General features: G+C 41.6%; 1 protein-coding gene across 1 annotated transcript in view; it reads left to right on the forward strand.

Annotated features, from left to right (window-relative positions):
- The first annotated feature begins 19136 nt into the window (after positions 1 to 19136).
- Positions 19137 to 24454, forward strand: part of ptgs1 (prostaglandin-endoperoxide synthase 1) — a 45184-nt gene continuing 39866 nt past the window's right edge. The window contains exons 1-2 of the mRNA XM_039006311.1: positions 19137 to 19379; positions 19489 to 19578. Of these exons, the coding sequence (XP_038862239.1) occupies positions 19373 to 19379; positions 19489 to 19578 (97 nt within the window). The 5' untranslated portion in view covers positions 19137 to 19372. The remainder of the gene's footprint in view (positions 19380 to 19488; positions 19579 to 24454) is intronic.

Genomic DNA, 24454 nt, shown 5'->3' on the forward strand with positions numbered 1-24454 from the left:
ACACCTGGTCTTCCAGGTCGGTTAAATCAAAAATGTGAAGTGCCTGCTGCACTCCAGGACCAGGGTTGCCTACCCCTGTTTTATAGTAACAGGAAATCAAATATGAATAATTGGCCAATCAAAATAAACATTTAGGTCTACTTATTTGTTCATTTACTGGTTTCTTAAATTCAACAAATCTCAATATTGTTGGACATTTCAGAAGTGTGTGTGTGCTTTGATGGGAGGCATCCTTTAATGGAATGTCTCTATAAAAACATGCCACACCTCTTTCTCTTGTAGAGAGAACACACTGCAAACAGCATTCAACGTCTTTATGAGGACATTGAGTGTTCCTTGCGTGTTACACTTTGGGATTGTCTCAGGAACTTCCATTGATGAATTGTAGACCTACTTAATTGTTCTGACACCAAAACAAATGTGATTAAGTATGAACTGGAGGAACCACATTGTCCTGCTTGTTACATTAATGTCTTCCGCCTGTTTCCCCATGGAGTTTTAATTCAGGGGAGTGTCACTGGGGCTCACAAGTGGTGCAGCGGTCTAAGGCACTGCATCTCAGTGCTAGAGGCGTCACTACAGACACCCTGGTTTGAATCCAGGCTGTATCACAACCGGCCGTGATTGGCCGGTGTAGGCCGATCATTGTAAATAAGAATTTGTTCTTAACTGACTTGCCTAGTTAAATCAAGGTTAAATAAAAAAATAAAAACTTCCCAGACACCGGCAAGCCTCCCATGCAGCTCTGTAATGGCACAGCCGTCCCACTGGGCACAGAAGTCAATTCAATGTCTATTCCACGTTGGTCCAATGTAATTTCATTGAAATTATGTGGAAACAATATTGATTCAACCAGTTTGTGCCCAGTGGGATGGGCTTGTCAGTAACACCATGAGATTGTCAGTAACAGGCTTTTGCGGTCTCCTTCACTCATTCTATATCATAAAGTAGAATAACCATACAATATACTTTAACCTTAGGATGGGAACCAGCCTCTGCAACATTCCACTCCTTGTACTCCATGTTATTTGGAACATTACCCGGAATACAAGGACTAAGGAGTGGAAGACTGGCACTCAAACTACTGTCACCTATGATCCTACTGTAATACAGTAAAAAATAATGGATGACTCTTTTCTCTGTTTAATAGTTGTTCTGTTCGGCATCAATTTATTTGGCTTTGCTTCTTCAGCTTCTGCTCTAAGGACTTACTGTAATTCAACAAAATCATGAAGTGTGTTTTGATTGGTTGTATCCTCAGACAATAGGAAAGGTCACTGGCGGGGAGGTGACACCTGCGGCATCCTGCTGCTTCCTGTGTTGTTCTGTGGAAGTTGTGAGGTGAGGTGCAGCGATGTGACCGTGTTCCTGTTGCCCTGCCTTTCCGGTAGGTAGAATACATCTGTCCATGTTCTACACAGACAATAAGCATTCTGTCCACAACCTCAACAACAACAACCTGCATAACACATGTTGAAGCCATCACAGCCACTGAATAGGCCCCAGTGGACAGTCCATGGGTCAGTACGTCGATGATGGATCACGTGTCGTCCACTCTGTGTGAATGCATGCACAAGGTAAGGAGGGGTTATTTAAAGGCATTGTTTGTGTACCTATTGCTTGCAGGAAAATTATCATTATTAAGGAGGAGTCCTATTGTGGAAAACAACATGTTCTAGTCCAAGGGTAGGCAACCCTGTTCCTGGAGTACCGCAGGCTTTCCCCATGTTGGTGTCGATTACAGACGTGCTGTGCATGCACACAAAGTCCTACCTGCAGGAACTACCTGCAGGAATTGTCCTACAGCAAAATGGCCCCAAAATCAAGTGGGAGATCTTATAGGTAAAAATCCTGCAGGTAATTCCACAAGATTTTCAGGACCATTTTCCTGTAGGACAACCTGCAGGATCCCTTTCTCATCCTTCATCCACATTCTTTCAAATGAATGGACAGAAAGCACAAGGTATCAGATTGCATGGCAATTTTTTTATTCAATGCAGCAACAGTGGACATGTTTAATTGTCCATTTCACCAGCACTGCATAAAATATGATTCATCGGAGAAAGGAAATATGAGATTTTGAATAAATATGGTAAAATCATATTTTGTAACAAGAGTGAGAGTAATGGTGACGTCACATGAACAACTTATGTGTATTGGTGTGAAGGAGGGAAAGAGATGTCTCCAATTGTAAACTTGGTGATAGTTTGTTTTAATATGGCTGGTACACCAACAACATCTGTGAGTATGCGTGTGTGTTAGGCTTCATTTTAAAGGGAGAAATGAGAGGCTGAAACTGTGTTACCTTCACCTGCATGGCTGTTCAGTGCTGTCTTCTGTTGTTTATATGCTCGGTTTTAACTGGGGAGGAGAGAGATGAGTGGGGAAGAGTTCAGAATATAACTATAACTATATACTGTAGTAGTAAAGGAAACCTATTCTAAAAATTGAATCTGTGGCCATCAGTTTCAAAACACTTAAAAATGATAGCCTAACTTGTGACAAAAGTACTAGAGACACAGTAGCAAGAGGGATATCAGACCTCATTTGTCACTTTCCATAGAAACAAAAGTTAATTATTTTTTTTAAAATCAAAGCTAGTTAGCAGCCAGTGGTAGAGATCATACTAGCTAAGCAAGTATCTTACTCATGAAAAATATTCTACAAACTCAACACATAAAAAATAACTATGCTATCCCCTAACATGTTCATATACATACATATCTGTTGTGGTTTTAGTATGTTTATCTGAAACAGTAATATTAGCAGTACTTGAACCAAATATTTTTTCATTGTTCTATCTGTGCTTGAACTAGCTACACTGCCTGGCAGCCATTTCCCCAACTGCCAATTGTCAACTGTTACTATGGTGACCAAGATGTCATATGACCATTCCTCTTCTTGTTGTAAATTGTAAAGGAGAGTTAAATAAAGTTGTGGAAAAAGTACACAATTGTCATACTTCAATAAAAGTAAATTACTCAAGTAAAAGTGAAAGTCGCCCAGTAAAATACTACTTGAGTAGTCTAAAAGTATTTGACTTTAAAATATACTTAGGTATCAAAAGTAAATGTAATTGCAAAAATATACTTGCCTATCAAAAGTAAAAAAGTATGAATAAAAAAAGAAATATATTATATACTGTATATATTTTTACGCATAGCCAAGGGCACACTCCAACACTCAGACATAATTTACAAACGAAGCATTTGTGTTTAGTGAGTCCACCAGATCAGAGGCAGTAGGGATGACCAGGGATGTTCTCTTGATAAGTGTGTGATTTAAACCATTTTCTGTCCTGCTAAACATTCAAAATGTAATGAGTACTTTTGGGTGTCAAGGAAAATGTGTGGAGTAAAAAGTACATTATTTTACTTAGGAATGTAATGAAGTAAAGTAAAAGTTGTCAAAAATATAAATAGTCAAGTTAAGTACAGATACTTTAAAGTATTTTTATTTAAGTACTTTACAGTACTGGTAAAAATTATGTTTTTAAAAATAAAAATACTAGCTAGCTATATACAAAATGATGTGCATTCACCTCCACACATTTTATCTCCTCCTTCAGCAGTTTGACTATCCGATATGGCCCTAGAAATATCAAAATTCTGCAGGATTCGTGCTGTAATGTACTTGGTCCTGCAGGAATTGCCAGGTCCTGCAGGAATTTCCATAACCTACAGGAATATCAAAATCCTGAAGGTTTCGGTCCTGCAGGATTCCTGCAGGAATTGACATGGTTCTGTACCATTTTCGAAATTCATACTTGTGAATCCTGCAGGACACTTGCACAATTCCTTCACAAAGGGTAAATTTTTTGCAAGATTCCTGTAGGATTTTCTTGTAAGAGTGGACTGATCATTTGCACTGACTCTCTGCACCTTAGCACACATGCACTCACTCACTCACTCACTCACTCACTCACTCACTCACTCACTCACTCACTCACTCACTCACTCACTCACTCACTCACTCACTCACTCACTCACTCACTCACTCACTCACTCACTCACTCACATATACATTCATGCTACACACACATCACGACTGCTGCTACTAGACTTTTATTTATTATTGCTAAATACTGCACAATTTAAACACTTTGCTCATCAAATGTAAATATTGTACTGTAAAATTGTAGAGTTCCTTCCTGTATTTATACTTATGCAAAATGTGTATTCTATTTAATTACATTATCTTTATTTTTTTTGTATTATTTATTATTGTTGTTGCATTGTCGAGAGGGATCCTCCAAGTAAGCATTTGATTGGGCTGTGTACACCATGTGCATCCTGTGCATGTGACTTGAACACACACACACACACACACACACACACACACACACACACACACACACACACACACACACACACACACACACACACACACACACACACAGCCTAAAGCCAAGTGACAGAAGCTCTGCTTGGCATGTTCGCCAAGGAAAGTGTTTGGGGAAGGAGGCAACGAAGCCCAAACACAATGCTGGGACCTTATCTTGTCTCTGTAGTACCACTGCCACCTTGGGTTTGTTTCACCATATGACACACTGATAAAAATTATGGCTAAACAAACGGGTGTTGGCGGTTGGATTATATTAATATTTCCATTGGTCAGTTATTGTAGAGCAAAAAATAAAAGTTTGTTTTTGCTTACTTTACATTGATTGAATTCTATATATTTCAGCCGGACCCTTTTTTGAGACTTTTTGGGGTAAGCACCTCAGATCATATAGCCTTCAGCTTTTTCTACAATGTTGGTTTAGTGCGGGGACTCCTGACCTCTTTATTTTACTGAAAATCAGGCTACATGAAAATTCTCTCTTATAAATGATGAGTGGACACTGTTGCATATCTTATCATATTGAATTGAAAGCTGGTACAGATGTGGGCCGTTGAAAAACCCCCATGAGGAGTTTACTGTAACACTGGTCTGGAGCTACTCTTCAAATAAAATTAGGGTCCTGCATGAGGGAGATTAGGGTCCTAACATTACACCAACTCTCTCTCTGAAGCATTGTTGTACTGTAAGTGGACAAAAATACATTAAAACACAAGTTTATTTGAAGTACAGACCAGTAGAAATTGTGGGTTTTTCTGCACTTGGGCTCCATATGACAGCAATTGAAGGGCATTGTGTATCTTGGCCCGAGCTGGGAGCCCATGATGGATGACAGCAGAGAAAATCACCCGCCGCTGGCTCCAACACAGACATGCAAATTGCTTGCAGCTGATTGCTTTATTTCGGTTGATATTTATCAAGTGTATTACAGTATGCCTCTGTGTTTACTACTCGGAGGCAGCACATAGGTTGGAGCTGAGCAGAGAGGAGAGTTAATGCTTTTTCTCTGCAGGATGAAAATATACAAGCTGTTAGAGGTCTGTAAACATGGTAATAGATTTTCCACTATTTGCAAGGGTCCTGTGCAGGTTGTATGGTCATTGTGCAGGCATCCAGGTGACTGATTGTCTGACTGACTGTCAAATGCTGTGGTGACACATTTATTGTATTGTAGAAATACTGCCCTAGATAAGCATACCAGCCTCAGGCCTTGACTAGCCATAGTCCCAGCCACAGCCCTAGGCCCAGCCCCAGCACCAGTCCCATATTTGTATGGAGTGGGGCTGGCGTCAAGGGTCAGCTACTTACACAATCAGGTAACTACCTCCAGGTGGAAAATTGTTTACATCCGACTACTTGCACTCACCTACAATGACCTGAGCAATTCACAGTAAAATAAGCCCATAATCAAAAGGAAACCCCCTTGGGTCCACGTGCAGTATGTCCAGAACACACCCCGGCACTGAGCAATCCCCTCAAAACAGAACGTCTTTGGGTTCAAGTGTTTAAACTGTCAGATCAAATCGGCTCAACGTGGAGATTACTTGCGCAGGAGGCCATTGTATGCTTGGTTTAATGCCGGCTGCAATATCCTGCTCCTCCTGTTGATCCTAACAACTCAGTGTGTAAAATCTAGCACTGTCAAGGAGAGCTGACCGAGGCTTGCCAGTCCTGCACTCTGAACAACCAGAGGGAATACACACAGTTGGACAGGAAGAAGAGGAGTGTTTAAGAGTGGGACTGGATAGAGTCTGTAACCTGTTACCTGGACTACAATCAGTAATTTCATCTACCCCAGCAGTGTGTTTTCAATGAGTCCCCCTAGTCATTCACCGCTTTTGAGAAGGAGACGAAATGTGTGAAACCAGTCTCGACCATTTAGTTACCCAGCACAGGAATAGTTATAAGCAATTGGACATTTATCAGGGACTGAGGGGCAAAGATGTCAAGAGTCAGGATCCACACATCATCAAGTGACATAACCCACACACAACCAAAGTGCTACAGCAAAAGAGAAACTCATGTGCTCCTGTGTGTATTGTGTTTTGATGCACACTGGGAGACAATCCCTTAAGTACTCGTTCACTAATTTCCTTTGAACGCCTAACCCTTTACGGCACAGCCTCCATCCCAGAGCTTAGAGTGACTACATTACAATGAGGGGCCTCTGTGTTTTCCTACGGTGAACTGTGCCAACTTTCTGACAGCTGATAAATGAGCACAATACTGGCTCCCCCATTCAGCCTACCAATCATTCCATGCAGGACTAGGGTGGTAGGAAATGATCCCACTAGCAGCACTTTATTCTGTTTGAAGATGATATACTCTTATGCTACATGTTGACTAGACTTCCTGTTTATATAATACACGTTGAATTGTCACGTGTGTTGTAGACATCATTAGGCCCTATAACATGTAAACATGCTATATATAAACTCAAGTTGATCCCCATACAAATTCACAAAGAAACGAAAAGGGGAGAGCAGCAGCTTATGAAGACGGAGACCACCTACTACACTAGAAATCCCACACCACTGCTCCAAAGAGGGCCATCAAGGTAAATGTACACCCCCCCCCCCCCCCCCCCCACCCGACAGGGGAGAACTCATTTCGAATCAGCTGCTTCTCCTCAGATGTAACAAATGAGACTCAGAGGGCCTCCTGACTCTGTCGTAAACCCCATCTGAGATAATACTTGATGGTCCCCACCACCAGAATACATCAGTTGGAGCTAAAGAGTCAGTCCACTCCGCTTGCTCACCCACTGGACAGGAAGTCTACTAATCTGAAACCTGATCCAGGGGGAAGGAAGGGCTCAGGAACCAGCCTTCAGTGCTTTCACCAATCATATTCATCACCAGGCCGGGCCGCCCGGGTCCAGACTCATTAAGCCACACTGCCGCTCTTAACTAAACATCTTCTCGATAAAATAAATGCTTCCAGGTTACTCAGTCATAGTCAGGGCCCAGGTCGGAGATGTATCACGCATCTGATCTCAATTACTGCTGCCTGGGGAACCTATATATGAACCTCAACACTACCCATGCCTGAGCAAATAATGCAGTGCAGCCATGGTAACCAATAGAGAGAGTATAGCCCCATACAGATACGGTATGCATCATGAAAAGGGGTAAATTATTATTTGATAATTGGTTCCTGGTGCTTTTTCATTTCTTTAAATATCCATCACGAGATGCATGTGGTTTTGTTGCTGCGAGCTCAATTTGGAGAGACATCAGATATAGTCAAGTTCAGACTGTAGTGTTCTGGGGTGTAGTAGACCATGGTGTGTACCATAGAAATAGAATGTAATAGAATATAAATATTCTAATTCTATGGAGTGTACTGTACAATCACAAACATTCCAGAGGGAACTGTTTTGGCACCAGATCTGGGTTCAAATAATTTTTCAAATATCGAGAGCTTGGGAATATAAGGTTCTATCTACAAAAAGATGATTCTGAGATAATTGGCTTTAAAGTTCTGAACCCTAATTGGTTTGAAGGGTGTCAACAATTTTTACATTGCATTCTTTTGAACTTAACAACGTAATTTGGGATATTTTGAGTACTATATAAGTAGAGAAAATTGAACAGGAAAAGGCTATGGCAATAACAACATTTTGACAAAAAATGCAGATAGAGAGATTGGACTATAAGGTTCTATCTCAATTACCTCACATACATTTCAAAGTAAGTAGTGCGTACGGCCCAGTACATCACTGGGGCCCAGCTTCCTGACATCCAGGACCTATATACTAGGCGGTGTCAGAGAAAGGCCCAAACAATTATCAAAGACTCCAGTCACCCAAGTCATAGACTGTTCCCTCTGCTACCGCACGGCAAGCGGTACCAGAGCGCCAAGTCTAGGACCAAAAGGCTCCTTAACAGCTTCTACCCCCAAGCCATAAGACTGCTGAACAATTAATCAAATGGCCACCCGGACTATTTATATTGACCCCCCCATTTGTTTTGTACACTGCTGCTACTTGCTGTTTATTATCTATGCATAGTCACTTTACAAATTACCTTGACTAACCTGTAACCCCTCACATTGACTCGGTATATAGCCCCGCTATTGTTATGTAATTTTCTTGTGTTACTTTTTGATTTGATTCGATTTTTTTATTTTCGTTTATTTAGTAAGTATTTTCTTAATTCGATTTCTTGAACTGCATTGTTGGTTAAGGGCTTGTAAGTAAGCATTTCACAGTAAGGTCTACACCTGTTGTATTCAATTCAGTACATGTGACAAATAACATTTGTATTCAGATATATTTAATTTGAAAAGAAAAGTAGTTAAATATTTATACAAGTAATATAAAAACACTTGGAAAGTATTTTAAAATAGCAAATACACTGACTCAAATGCACCTCCGTGAATTTAATCCAGATATTTGAAAATAGTATTTGAAATAAGTATTTGAAAATACTTTCAAACACAATTTGGTAGCCTTTTTATTTTTTCAAATAACCATTCAAATACTCAAATAAAAGTACTTATTTTGGACTGTGTATTTGAAAATACAAAAATACACAGAAAAAAACATTTTAAATACCAGATACTCAAATACATATTTATTAGAACCCAGGTCTGATTGGCACAGCCTAATAGCAAATCAATGAGTTTAGCTTGCAATACTCCAGTTTACAGATTTAAAATTCCCATTTTGGGATTAGCCTTAAAAGAGAAAAGCTGCGTCTGTTTGCGTAACGTGTCTCTGCTCCCTGACAGAGAGCCAGCCACTGTCAGAGTGAATGTATTGCTGACACAGTCTTGGGTTCTTGGACATGAAGGATACAGGGTGAGCTGGGTCTTCTCTCTCTACTCCAGTCTCTGGGCTGTTGAGTGATGCAACTACACCTCCCCCTCTCTCTCTCTCTCTATATATATATATATATATATATATTCCCCCCTCTCAGAACACACAGAATGAATTTGGCAGTCTCAGAGGGTTGGGATTGGCTCATGCTTGGGCTCCATAGAAAGCTAAAAACTGATTGTGCTGAGGATGACTTTTGAAAGTATTGAAAAACCATCACTACTTTTAGTGGATTATTGTATGCATTTCAATAGTCTAAAGTGGATTTCTCTTCACCCGCATTGATGTGAAAGAACTACAAGAAACCCTCCATACAAGTCATTTTCATTCCTGTATATCTCAGTTGCATCATGCCGACACACAATAAATAACATATTTGCAATACTTACTTGTGTATTATTAGCGCTGCACATTCATTTTGCCAGCACGTCCTCGCGTATCATTGTTATATCTTATTGTTGCAGATTTATCATGACATGTATTTACTATTTCAAAGAAATACAAATTTGATATTTAAGATAATTATGTTATCTTTATAGTAAATCATTGAAATCAGAATTATTTGTTGTTGCCATTGAAGTCTCCTTCTGTCCACTCCAAACATGCTGTGGTTAATCTGGGCAGCCGCTAGTGGGGGCTATGGATCTCCACTATCGTCTTGGCTTAAAGTGCCCTGCTGGTACTACACTCGTGTCCCCCCGCGACAGGTTCGTACACAAAACATCCTCCATTAAGGCTGCAACGGCTTCGGTTTCCTCCTTAACTAGTTTAATGGTGTGCCGCCAGAAAAGAATATGCGTACTGTCTTAATAAAACACAACTTTCCACCACCATTTTTGGATTTTCTGACAACTTCCGGATGTTGCACACCGTATTCAGCCAATCAGGTTACAGCAGTCTGTTCTTTACCCCTGGCTGAAAGTAGGGGTTCAAACCAGGTACTGTAGGCTATGGTATAGTATAGTATAGTAAGTGGTAAGTTTTCCATGTGAAAAGTTTTGAATTTTATCCTATTAATTAACCTACTGTTTAAGTATACCCTTAAATTTAGGTATTTTAATTATAATATACTTGTATTAATTTATGGTAGCCTACCTTATACTATGGAGAATGTTATTTATAATTTTGAATTTTGTGCTGTTTCATTGGATTACCCATCTTTGGTTAGTCTCTGTAGGAGGAGCTATGGCTACAAAAGGGCTGGTGCAAACAGGTTTCTGTAATGTCAGAGTGTTTGTATACAGGCCTTTGCAATGCAGCCACTGTCAAATGTTTGGACATGTATCAAGTGTCTGCCGAAGGGAGAGGGAACAATGGCGGAAATGAATGCAGAGTTGAATTTATTTTAAAAAATTGGTAGTTAATATTAATATTTTCTTGCAAAAATATTAAGTAGGTGGTGGCAATACACCTTTTCTTGGTTGTAGTCTGCCACTAAAAACCGAAGAAGAAGAAGATGCAAATGTGTGGGATATGTATGAAAAAAATACTATGAAGGAGAATGTGTAGCAGGAGAGAATGATGAAGGAGCAAAGTGCAGTAACTGTGGTGGAGATCATGAATTGAAGTCCTTGGAATGCCCAATTAGAGTGAAAGAGATTGCCAAAATCAGGGTGCTTTAGAGAGTCTTCTATGTGGAGGCTGTCAAACAGGTAGAAAGATCTGTAAAGGTCCCATGGTAGTGAATACCGGTAGGCCTACACTGCAGCCTACACTGCTTTTCTTTTGTGAATTTATTCACCCCCATCCAGTTGGTGGCAACAATACAGCACTGAGTTGTGGTACGCCATAAAACCTTAGAGAAGAAGAAAAATAATATACTGGTCATGGAGAATGATAGAGGCCTTTAGTGACCCAAAGGCCATTTTAGCATGGGCAGGGCCATTGAGGGCTTCCACGATGCTGCCACCATTTTAAAGTAGTCAGAGTAGTCAAATGGTTGGGGATTCCTAAGGGTTGTAGCCTCAATAGCGATGCCCTGCTGTCACAGACGCTATAATGGCACAGATATAAAGATGAGTCATTTATCTATCTCTATGGTACTGGTTAACAATTACACTGGTAGAAGCTTTTATCATTTTTTACAGATGGCTCCAAAGACCCAGATAGTGGTCGCACAGGAGCAGGAGTTTACATTCCTGAATTTGATGTGGAGATATATCAAAGACTAACAGATGAACTTTAAGTTTACTCTGTTGAACTGTTGGCGATAGTAGTTGCCCTCCAGTGGGTGGAGGATGTTCAACCTGTCAGAATTGTAGTATGCTCAGATTCCCTGTCTGTATTGAATAGTTTATCATCTGGCAAATCTAATAGGAGTGACCTACTATTATGGAGAGACTGGGTGTAGAAGTGCGATTCTGCTGGGTCTGAGCCCACTCGGGAGTGGGCGGTAATGAAAGTAGATCAGGTAGCCAAAAGGGCTTTCAAACTAGATTTAAATTATTGCTTCCCTGGGTATAGGTGAGGCAAAATGTAAAATTAGAGCCATTATGATAGATGTGTGGCAGAAGGGTTGAGACAGCGAGCCCAAGGGCCAACATTTATATGCCCTCCAAAGAAAGGTCTGTGGAACAAGATTCAAAGGTCCGATTAGGAAGGAAGAGGTGCTGTTTGTTCAGTTGAAACTAGGACATTGTACATTAAACTCATCATTATCTCTGGTTGGCAAGCATGTGAATGGCTTGTGTACAGATTGTGTCAGTAGAGGCTCCTCAGAGGAGGAAGGGGAGGAACATCCTCAGTGAATTTAATAAAAATAAAAACAATGAAACATAAAAAATGTATCATTTTTAGATAAAACTATTCTAAATATATTCACGTGACCAAATAGTTGATTAAACACACTGTTTTGCAATAAAGGACCACAGTAGCCTCAACAGCACTCTGTAAGGTAGCACCATGGTGTAGCCAGAGGACAGCTAGTTTCTATCCTCCTCTGGGTACATTGACTTCATTACAAAACATAGGAGGTTCATGGTTCTCACCCCTTTCCTTAGACATACACAGTAATTATGACAACTTCTGGAGGATGTCCTCCAACCTATCAGGGCTCTTGCAGCATGAACTGACATGTTCTGCACCCATTAAAATGATCAAATAATGAATCTAGCATTTTGTCATTATGGGGTATTGTGTGTAAAAATAAGAGATAGGAAATATTTAAAAAATAAAGTAAAGTAAAAAAATTAAAGAGCAACAATGAAATAACAATAACGAGGCTATATACAGGGGATGCCGGTACCGAGTCAATGTGCAGGGGTACAGGTTAGTTGGGGTAATTGAGATAATATGTACATGTAAGTATGGGTAAAGTGACTATGCATACGTAATAAACAGTGAGAAGCAGTAAGGGGGGGGGGGGGGGGGGGGTTCAATGCAAATAGTCCGAGTAGCCTTGCCGTGCGGTAGCAGAAAGAACAGTCTATGACTTGGGTGGCTGGAGTCTTTGACAATTTGTCAGGCCTTCCTCTGACACCGCCTGCTACAGAGGTCCTGTATGGCAGGAAGCTTGGCCCCAGTGATGTACTGGGCCACATGCACTACCTTCTGTAGCTGTATAACTTTTTGAGGATCTGAGGACCCATGCCAAATATTTTCAGTCTCCTGAGGGGGAATAGGCAATGTCGTGCCCTCTTCACGACTGTCTTTGTGTGTTTGGACCATGTAAGTTTGTTGGTGATGTGGACACCAAGAAACTTGACGCTCTCAACCTGCTCCACCACAGACCCGTCGATGAGAATGGGGTGTGCTCGGCTCTCCTTTTCATATAGTCCACGATCATCTCCTTTGTCTTGATTACTTTGAGGGAGAGGTTGTTGTCTTGGCACCACACTGCCAGGTCTCTGACCTCCTCCCTATTGGCTGTCTCGTCGTTGTCGGTGATGTCTCGTCGTTGTCGTCTGCAAACTTAATGATCCTGTTGGAGTCGTGCCTGGCCATGCAGTCGTGGGTGAACAGGGAGTACAGGAGGCGACTGAGCACGCACCCCTGGGGAGCTCCAGTGTTGAGGATCAGCGTGGCAGATGTGTTGCTACCTACCCTCACCACCTGGGGGCGACCCGTCAGGAAGTCCAGGATCCAGTTGCAGAGGGAGGTGTTTAGTCCCAGGTTCCTTAGCTTAGTGATGAGCTTTGAGGGTACTATGGTGTTGAACGCTGAGCTGTAGTCAATGAATAGCATTCTCACATAGGTGTTCCTTTTGTCCAGGTGGGAAAGGGCAGTGTGGAGTGCAATAGAGATTGCATCATCTGTGGATCTGTTTGGGTGGTATGCAAATTGGAGTGGGTCTAGGGTTTCTGGGATAATGGTGTTGATGTGAGCCATGACCAGCCTTTCAAAGCACTTCACGGCTACGGACGTGAGTGCTACAGGTCTGTAGTCATTTAGGCAGGTTGCCTTTGTGTTCTTGGGCACAGGGACTATGGTGGTCTGCTTGAAGCATGTTGGTATTACAGACTCAATCAGTGACATGTTGAAAATGTCAGTGAAGACACCTGCCAGTTGGTCAGCACATGCCCGGAGCACATGTCCTGGTAATCCGTCTGGCCCCGCAGCCTTGTGTATGTTGACCTGTTTAAAGGTCTTACTCATGTCGGCTACGGAGAGAGCGATCACACATCGTCCGGAACAGCTGATGCTCTCATGCATGCCTCAGTGTTGCTTGCCTCGAAGCGAGCATAGAAGTGATTCAGCTCGTCTGGTAGGCTCGTGTCACTGGGCAGCTCGCGGCTGTGCTTCCCTTTGTAGTCTGTAATAGTTTGCAAGCCCTGCCACATCCGACGAGTGTCGGAGTCGGTGTAGTATGTTTCAATCTTAGCCCTGTATTGACGCTTTGCCTGTTTGATGGTTCGTCGCAGGGCATAGCGGGATTTCTTGTAAGCTTCCGGGTTAGAGTCCCGCACCTTGAAAGCGGCAGCACTACCCTTTAGCTCAGTGCGAAATTTGCCTGTAATCCATGGCTTCTGGTTGGGGTATGTGCGTACAGTCACTGTGGGGACGACGTCCTCAATGCACTTATTGATAAAGCCAGTGACTGATGTGGTTTATTCCTCAATGTCATCGGAAGAATCCCGGAACATGTTCCAGTCTGTGATAGCAAAACAGTCCTGTAGTTTAGCATCTGCTTCATCTGACCATTTTTTATAGACCGAGTCACTGGTGCTTCCTGCTTTAATTTTTGCTTGTAAGCAGGAATCAGGAGGATAGAGTTGTGGTCGGATTTACCAAATGGAGGGCGAGGGAGAGCTTTGTACGCGTCTCTGTGTGTGGAGTACAGGTGATCTAGAACTTTTTTCCCTCTTGTTGCACATTTAACATGTTGATAGAGATTTGGTAGAACTGATTTAAGTTTCCCTGCATTAAATTCTCTGGCCACTAGGAGCACCGCCTCTGAGTGAGGTGTTTCCTGTTTGCTTATTTCCTTATACAGCTGACTGAGTGCGGTCTTAGTGCCAGCATCTGTTTGTGGTGGTAAATAAACAGCCACGAAAAGTATAGCTGAGAACTCTCTAGGCAAGTAGTGTGGCCTGCAATTTATCACAATATACTCTACTTCAGGTGAGCAAAATCTAGACTTCCTTAGATTTCGTCCACCAGCTGTTGTTTACAAATATGCACAGACCGCCCCCCCTCGTCTTACCAGAGTGTGCTGTTCTATCCTGCTGGTGCAGCGTATATCTCGCTAGCTGAATATCCATGTCGTCATTCAGCCACGATTCCGTGAAACATAGGATATTACAGTTTTTGATGTCCCGTTGGTAGGATATTCGTGATCGTACCTCGTTTAGTTTATTGTCCAGTGGTTGCATGTTGGCGAGTAATATTGACGGTAACGGCAGCTTTCCTACTCGCCTTCTGCGGGTCCGGACGAGGCATCCGGCTCTTTGTTATCTGCGTCGCTTCCTTTTGCAAATAATTGGGATGTCTACCCTGTGGGGTGTCCTGATATCCAGAAGCTCTTTTCTGCCGTAAGATACGGTTGCAGAAACATTATGTACAAAATAATTTACAAATATCGCGAAAAACCCCCACATAATAGCACAATTGGTTAGGAGACCGTAAAACGGCGGCCATCTCCTCCGGCACCATCTTAGTGACTATGGCTATGGTCTACACTAGTTCATTTAGCGCACAAGATTTGTTTCGAATTCCCATAGCGTTATTATTATTTCATAGTATGAATAATACTATTGAACAAAGCTGAATAAAATACAAAGGATATTTTCTCCAAACGATTTGAGGGAGTGCGCACATGCTGCTATTCTGTGTTGAGGTACTCCTATATGCTTCATTTAGAGTTATTAATGTAACTTTAGTTGTTCTACAAATGTTGAGCTGTATGTTTTGATTTTTAATACATTGTAAGGTGCATGATGCGACTCTAATGATGATTTGAAAAAAGTTCCATGAAAGGCATGAACTCTGCTTTGTTTTTTGCATAGGCTGTTTAAACTTCATCAGTCTCTCATTCACAATTTGACAAGCACTTGATAATGCTGTGTGCTCTGAAGCACATCTCACTCACATGGCTCTCCATCATGTGATCAGGTCTTTCTCACAGGCTACAAGTGAAGACAGACAAATCAGGAAAGCCACTGCGTGTGTCATTATCCAAATCCGAGGTGCATATTGAAGAATTTGGAAGAACTGTCCACATTTACTTTTCATCAGCCAACAAGATGAGTAGGCCTAACGAACAGCAAAAGTACTAGCCTATGTCAATCTACTATCCCCCATATTACAAAAGTTGTCCTATTCTGTGCAATAAATAAATATTCCAAACATAGTCAGGAACAGTTGTAGGATGCCATAGATCCCAAATTAATACAACCACTAGCATCCCAAAAACTTTTTTACGCAATGAAGCTGACACAACAGATCAGAACGTTTAGCTTAAAATGTTGATAAACTCTTCTTCACATTATAAGCGCAGCAATGTGCACAGGGCAGTAGGCTATAAGTGCGAATGTTCCATTAGCAGGAAAACACCTTTATCAAAAGTGACCGCAAATGTGATTATGCATGTAATGCTTTTATTATAAAGGTGCATTTTTATGGAGAAAATTATCTTCCCCAAACTTGAAACTCACGCGCTGCTTATGTATGCCAGTTAGGCTCTACACCCCTTGTAAAGCGGATTCATGTGTTTCATTTTAAGAAGTTATTTGGCCACTTTAGTTGTGATACAAACGTTATCAAAACATATAGGCCTATGGGCTAGGCTACATGAGGTGTGAGACTATGATTAGAAAAAGTCGCAAAAAAAGCCATTGTTTATTGCCTTACGCTGGGCATCATTCACAAGTGATAATACATCATTCAAAAGTGATAGGCTAGTATTGTCACCCAGCAGACTATTCTTGATTTAATCTTGTCTTTACATATACTAAATAATATATGTGGGAAATTTGTTTTGATTTAGAATGGACCCTTATCATGCACCTGTCTCAAAACAGTGGCAGCGGGAAAAAATACATGTCATCTATGCACTTAAATAGAGACACTTTTCCCGTGGTTGATTTTCATGTCAGCCAGGTAGGCTATACTCCTGTTTTAAAGAGAAGCAATGTGCTTAATATTAGGAAAGTTGAGAAATAAATATAGTAAGCCTAGCCTATAGAAAGATGATCACTTTGATTTTCTCATGCAATTGCATAGCCTATAGAAATGTTGCGCAACAATAGCTCATGGGCTCTCATGGAGTGTTTGATTAGATTTTCGATTACATTTGCATTGATGTCAGAGTGTTTAGAGGGACAATAGAGTGCTGAGTACCAGGCAGTTCGAAAGTTTGGTAGGCTATTAATGACCATCAGCAGCATCAGAGCTTGGAGAAGCCTAATTACCATGGCTAAACGGTCACATGGAATTTGACTGCCTTCATGACTTGTGACCGCAGGTTTGGCAATAAGGTCACCGTAACAGCCCTAGTGGTGGATAGGCCTTCACTACAGGCTGCAGGGGTTGCCTTTCACCAGCAAGACCCAGATATTTTACAGGTTAAGAAGGTGTACTTTGTGGTCTTTATAGCTATGGTGATAAATGGCACTGACAGGAAGTCCAGGAAAATAGATATCATTGTGGAGGCGTTGGAGCGATTCCTGGGACTGAAAGACTTCTCGTTGAAGGAATTGCGTGGAGTATTGTCACGGGACGTACTAGCCCTTGATCATGACTCTCAGTTTCATTACATTACACATAAGAGTCATTGGATGAAGGTGTCTTCTGTAGGGGGGAGTTTTGTTAAGAGCCGCAAAGCTTCTGAACAGCAACACACACCGCTTTGCGGTTTGGAAGCATAACGACTGTATCTTTTATATTTGCGAGAAATCATTAAAAAAAGGTTAAATTGATACACACCTTTATAGGGTTAGTGTTCCCACACGACCATATTTCCATGTTACAGCGCTTGTTTACGGAAAACAGATTGAAGACAGAGTCGACTACCTGTGCTAATTAGCTATCTGCATCTCCGAACATCTGTTTGTAAACGGAGGAAAGGGAAAGGGGGATACCTAGTCATTTGTACAACTGAATGCATTCAACTGAAATGTGTCTTCCGCATTTAACCCAACCCCTCTGAATCAGAGAGGTGTGGAGGGCTGCCTTAATCGACATCCACGTCTTCGGCGCCGGGGGAACAGTGGGTTAACTGCCTTGCTCAGGGGCAGAACGACAGATGTTTACCATGTCAGCACAGACACCACAAATGTGTTTTCACTGTCTGACAAATACTGTTGGCTGCAACTGAGTTAAAACCGGTTATGTTTCTAGAACCATACTACAATTGAGAATCGAATCAGGTTTCATTGGATTATTTGGCTGTTTTGGCTCCAAGAGCCAATTCACACTTTAAACAGAACAAGTAAGGTCCTTGGACTAAGGAGTAACATTAGGCATCTTTAGTCCAATATTGGGCTAGAGCCATATGCAAAGATTTGAAGGGAGGAAGAAGTGGGAGTTTTGTTTTTGTTTTTATTTGGGTGGATGAAGTTAGTTTTCCCCATCACATATGGATTTTCTTTAAAGAAAAATGTTTTAACCCTGTCCAGTTTGTAGTGGCTATACACTTTTTGGGGGTGTAGTCCGCCATAAAACCCACAGAAGAAGAAAAATAAAAGGTTTCTTTCCGTAAAGTTCCCCACTGCAGATGACGGGATACTCAGAAGCATGTTGCATGTGTAACGGATGTGAAATGGCTAGCTAGTGGTTCCCCTTGCTCTGCAAGGGCCGCGGCCTTTGTGGAGCGATGTGTAACGATGCTTCGTGGGCGACCGTTGTTGATGTGTGCAGAGGGTCCCTGGTTCGCGCCCGGGTCGGGGCGAGGGGACGGACTACAGTTAAACTGTTACACATGTAGGCCTGCACCAAATGGACGTAGCCTAAAAGCAAGTTCAAGTCTAGCCTCGTGTTTTTTAAAGTTTGTTTATTATTCTTATTTTTTTCCTCCTGCATTGTAAATTCCCACTGGGACCTGGAACTCCACATCCTAAATGATGACTCTGTACGTTTTTGTCTATCCTCCCCTGATTCAGAATATGTCATTTTCATAGTCTTTGGAACGCTTCGTGTAAGAGCTATTGAAGATTGAAATCTGAAATCGTTTTTATTTATTTATAAAAACTCATGTGGATTTTTCTCCATCCACCCCTGATTCAGAATATACTATGTTCATAGTAATGGCATGTTTGGTTCAATAGCTATTGAGGAGAGAACTGAATATCCAATATAAAACCATTTTACCTCTATACTGGTTACACTTACAATGATGATGATTTTCAGGGTGAGTAATTTGCAAAATTGAAGGATATTGCAATTGCAAGAAAAGCAAGTATTCATACTAGTTTAAAGTATCTTCACCTGGATTGTAATGCCCTCATAATAACCAATAGATGGAGCCAGTAAACTACATTGTACACTAGCCAATCTGGGTGTTGAGTAGGCTGCATACTGAAGTGAACCAGGAGATGGGGAGCTACACCGCTCGTTTCGCTCCTACTTTCTCGCAGTCATAATGTCCTGTATGTAATTCTGTGTGGACTTGTCAAGTTTTTAGATGGTATCTAAACAGGTTCCTGTCAGAAAATACTTCGTATCGGGTATGGGTGTTTAATTATGAGAGAACTCTAATAACTACTTGTTTTGTTGCACTGCCCTAATGAGAAGAGCGCGCGCGTTGAAGGTGCGTTTTATGCATTACATCTTACAATGAGAGGTGAGTTCCTTACAACTAATTCACCCCCGAACATATTTAATCAAAGTCGCCAACCCTGGTTATTATAGGTTGTTTCTCAATTAATTAACTTTGATAATTGTGTTTCTAGAGTGCATCGTGTGCGTATGGGCGTTTATCCTGCTGCTAAGGTTACCAACATGTCCAGGGGAAGCGATCAAAGACGCCTCTGCGAATGTTGGTAAGCGTATAATATCTTGTATTATTATAACCTATAGTATTATTCAGGGGTGCCAAGTTTTCCAGGGGTGTCAACCTTTTTCCAGGGGTCCGGAAAAAAAATCTGTTTTAAAGCTAATTTCCTGCAAATCTACATGTTTTCTCATGGTTTAGCCTTAGGCCCTTTTTAAAGCACTGGTCAGATGTATTAAGGTTTATTTTAAATATACACATTCAAAACTCAACGACTTGGTTTAAGTTACTTTCAGATTATTTGGCCATTGAATTTAGAGTATGCTAACTGTATATGATATTAATGGTTGGTGGCAGTGGCTAACCATAGTACGAATTGCAGTCTCTCCTTGACTTTAAGACACCAACATGTAAATATGTCATTCATTTGGATTAACTATCCCTTGAAAATAGGACTTTTGCAAATCCTGCCTTGAGGTACAGGTAACTGCCAAAATAAAGGAAACCCCAATATAGTGTCTTAATAAGGTGTTGGGCCACCATGAGCCGCCAGAACAGCTTCAATGCGCCTTGGCATAGATTCTACAAGTGTCTGGAACTCTATTGGAGGAATTCAACACCATTCTTCCATGAGAAATTCCATCACAAGTATTTGATACACTGCTGATTTTGCAGGTTTTCCTACTTACAAAGCATGTAGAGGTCTGTAATTTTTATCATATGTACACTTCAACTGTGAGAGACGGAATCTAAAACAAAAATCCAGAAAATCACATTGTATGATTTTTAAGTAATTAATTAGCATTTTATTGCATGACATAAGTATTTGATACATCAGAAAAGCAGAACTTAATATTTGGTACAGAAACCTTTGTTTGCAATTACAGAGATCATACGTTTCCTGTAGTTCTTGACCAGGTTTGCACACACTGCAGCAGGGATTTTGACCCACTCCTCCATACAGACCTTCTCCAGATCCTTCAGGTTTCGGGGCTGTCGCTGGGCAATACGGACTTTCAGCTCCCTCCAAAGATGTTCTATTGGGTTCAGGTCTGGAGACTGGCTAGGCCACTCCAGGACCTTGAGATGCTTCTTACGGAGCCACTCCTTAGTTGCCCTGGCTGTGTGTTTCGGGTCGTTGTCATGCTGGAAGACCCAGCCACGACCCATCTTCAATGCTCTTACTGAGGGAAGGAGGTTGTTGGCCAAGATCTCGCGATACATGGCCCCATCCATCCTCCCCTCAATACGGTGCAGTCGTCCTGTCCCCTTTGCAGAAAAGCATCCCCAAAGAATGATGTTTCCACCTCCATGCTTCACGGTTGGGATGGTGTTCTTGGGGTTGTACTCATCCTTCTTCCTCCTCCAAACACGGCGAGTGGAGTTTAGACCAAAAAGCTCTATTGTCGTCTCATCAGACCACATGACCTTCTCCCATTCCTCCTCTGGATCATCCAGATGGTCATTGGCAAACTTCAGACGGGCCTGGACATGTGCTGGCTTGAGCAGAGGGACCTTGCGTGCGCTGCAGGATTTTAATCCATGACGGCGTAGTGTGTTACTAATGGTTTTCTTTGAGACTGTGGTCCCAGCTCTCTTCAGGTCATTGACCAGGTCCTGCCGTGTAGTTCTGGGCTGATCCCTCACCTTCCTCATGATCATTGATGCCCCACGAGGTGAGATCTTGCATGGAGCCCCAGACCGAGGGTGATTGACCGTCATCTTGAACTTCTTCCATTTTCTAATAATTGCACCAACAGTTGTTGCTTTCTCACCAAGCTGCTTGCCTATTGTCCTGCTGGGTTGTTGCCCTCCTACGGCCTCCTCCACGTCTCCTGATGTACTGGCCTGTCTCCTGGTAGCGCCTTCATGCTCTGGACACTACGCTGACAGACACAGCAAACCTTCTTGCCACAGCTCGCATTGATGTGCCATCCTGGATGAGCTGCACTACCTGAGCCACTTGTGTGGGTTGTAGACTCCGTCTCATGCTACCACTAGAGTGAAAGCACCGCCAGCATTCAAAAGTGACCAAAACATCAGCCAGGAAGCATAGGAACTGAGAAGTGGTCTGTGGTCACCACCTGCAGAACCACTCCTTTATTGGGGGTGTCTTGCTAATTGCCTATAATTTCCACCTTTTGTCTATTCCATTTGCACAACAGCATGTGAAATTTATTGTCAATCAGTGTTGCTTCCTAAGTGGACAGTTTGATTTCACAGAAGTGTGATTGACTTGGAGTTACATTGTGTTGTTTAAGTGTTCCCTTTATTTTTTTGAGCAGTGTATATACACACACACAGTACCAGTCAAAAGTTTGGACACACCTACTCATTCCAGGGGTTTTCTTTATTTGTCAAATGTTCTACTTTGTAGAAAATTGGTGAAGACATCAAAACTATGAAATAACACATGGAATCATATAGTAACCAAAAAAGTGTTATATGAATTAAAATATATTTTTGATTCTTCAAAGTAGCCACCCTTTGCCTTGATGACAGCTTTGCACACTCTTGGCATCCTTTCAACCAGCTTCACATGGAATGCTTTTCCAATAGTCTTGAAGGAGTTCCCACATGCTGAGCATTTGTTGGCTGCTTTTCCTTCACTATGCTGTCCAATTCATCCAAAACCATATCAATTGGGTTGATTGTGGAGGCCAGTTCATCTGATGAAATACTCCATCACTCTCCTTGGTCAAGTAGCCCTTACACAGCCTCAAGGTGTGTTTTGGGTCATTGTCCTGTTGAAAAACAAATGATAGTCCCACTAAGTGCAAACCAGATGAGAGGGTGTATTGCTGCAGAATGCTGTGGTAGCCATGGTGGTTAAGTGTGCCTTAAATTCTAAATAAGTCACTGACAGTGTCACCAGCAAAGCACATCCACACCATCACACCACCTCCTCTATGCTTCATGGTGGGAACCACAAATGTGGAGATCATCCGTTCACCTACTCTGGGTCTCAGAAAGACAGCGGTTGGAACCAAAAATCTCAAATTTGGACTCATCAGACTAAAGGACAGATTTCCACTGGTCTAATGTCCATTGCTCACGTTTCTTGGCCCAAGCAAGTCTCTTCTTCTTATTGATGTCCTTTACTAGTTGTTTCTTTGCAGCAATTCAACCATGAAGGCCTGATTCACGCAGTCTCCTCTGAACAGTTGGTGTTGATGTGTCTGTTACTTGAACTATGTGAAGCATTTATTCAGGCTGCAATTTCTGAGACTGGTAACTCTAATAAACTTATCCTCTGCAGCAGGTATCTTGGGGACTTCCTTTCCTGTGGCGGTCCTCATGAGAGCCAGTTTCATCATTGCGGTTGATTGTATTTGCGACTGCAGTTGAATACATTTTTTATATATACACTACCACTCAAGTTTGGGGTCACTTAGGAATTTCCTTGTTTTTGAAAGAAAAGCTATTTTTTTGTCCATTTAAAATAACATCAAATTGATCAGAAATACAGTGTAGAAATTGTTAATGTTGTAAATTACTATTGTAGCTGGAAACAGCAGATTTTTTATGGAATATCTACATAGGCGTACAAAGGCCCATTATCAGCAACCATCACTCCTATGTTCCAATGGCACGTTGTGTTAGCCTTTTAAAATTATAAACTTGGATTAGCTAATTGATCATTAGAATCCCCTTTTGCAATTATGTTAGCATAGCTGAAAACTGTTGTGCTGATTTAAAAAAGCAATATAACTGGCCTTCTTTAGACTAGTTGAGTATCTGGAGCATCAGCATTTGTGGGTTCAATTACAGGCTCAAAATGTCCAGAAACAAAGACCTTTCTTCGGAAACTCATCAGTCTAATCTTATTCTGAGAAATGAAGGCTATTCCATGCGAGAAATTGCCAAGAAACTGAAGATCTCGTACAACGCTGTGTACTACTCCCTTCACAAAACAGTGCAAAATGGCTCTAACCAGAATAGAAAGAGGAGTGGGAGGCCCCGGTGCACAACTGAGCAAGAGGACAAGTATATTAGTTTCTAGTTTGAGAAACACACGCCTCACAAGTCCTCAACTGGCAGCTTCATTAAATAGTACCCGCAAAACAAGTCTCAACGTCAACAGTGAAGAGGCGACTCCGGGATGCTGGCCTTCTAGGCAGGGTTGCAAAGAAAAAGCCATTTCTCAGACTGGCCAGTAAAAATGAAAGATTAAGATGGGCAAAAGAACACAGACACTGGACAGAGGAACTCTGCCTAGAAGGCCAGCATCCCGGAGTTGCCTCTTAACTGTTTTAACACTTTTTTTGGTTCTACATGATTCCATATGTGTTATTTCATAGTTTTGATGTATTCACTATTTATCTACAATGTAGAAAATGGTAAAAGTAAAGAAACTCTTGAATGTGTAGGTGTGTCCAAACTTTTGACTGGTACGGTATGTACTTCAGATATTTCTGCAATTCATTTTCAATACATTTGCCAACATTTCTAAACATGTTTTCACTTTGTCATTATGGGGTATTGTGTGTAGATGGGTGATTGTTTTATTTATTTAGTCCATTTTGAATTCAGGCTTTAACACAACAAAATGTGGATTAAGTCAAGGCGGTATGTATACTCGTTGAAGGTACTGTATCTACATGAATGCAGGTTAAAGTGACTAGGTATCAGGATTGATGATGATGATAATAAAGAACAGCGTAGCAGAAGCATATGATGAGTGCAAAAGTGTGTTTGTGTTGTGTGTGAGGGAGTGTGCGTGTGTGTGTGTGTATATAGTCTGTGAGTGTGCATAGGGTCAGTGCAGATAGTCTGTGTAACCATTTAATTAACCATTTTAGCAGTCTTATGGCTATTTAGCGGTCTTTTTGTTTGGGGGTAGAAGCTGTCTCGGAGCCTGTTGGTCCGAGAGCCAATGCTCTGGTACTGTTTGCCGGAGGGTAGCAGAGTGAACAGTCTATGGC

The sequence above is a fragment of the Salvelinus namaycush genome, chromosome 1 (genome assembly GCF_016432855.1).
Source record: "Salvelinus namaycush isolate Seneca chromosome 1, SaNama_1.0, whole genome shotgun sequence".
NCBI lineage: Eukaryota > Metazoa > Chordata > Actinopteri > Salmoniformes > Salmonidae > Salvelinus > Salvelinus namaycush.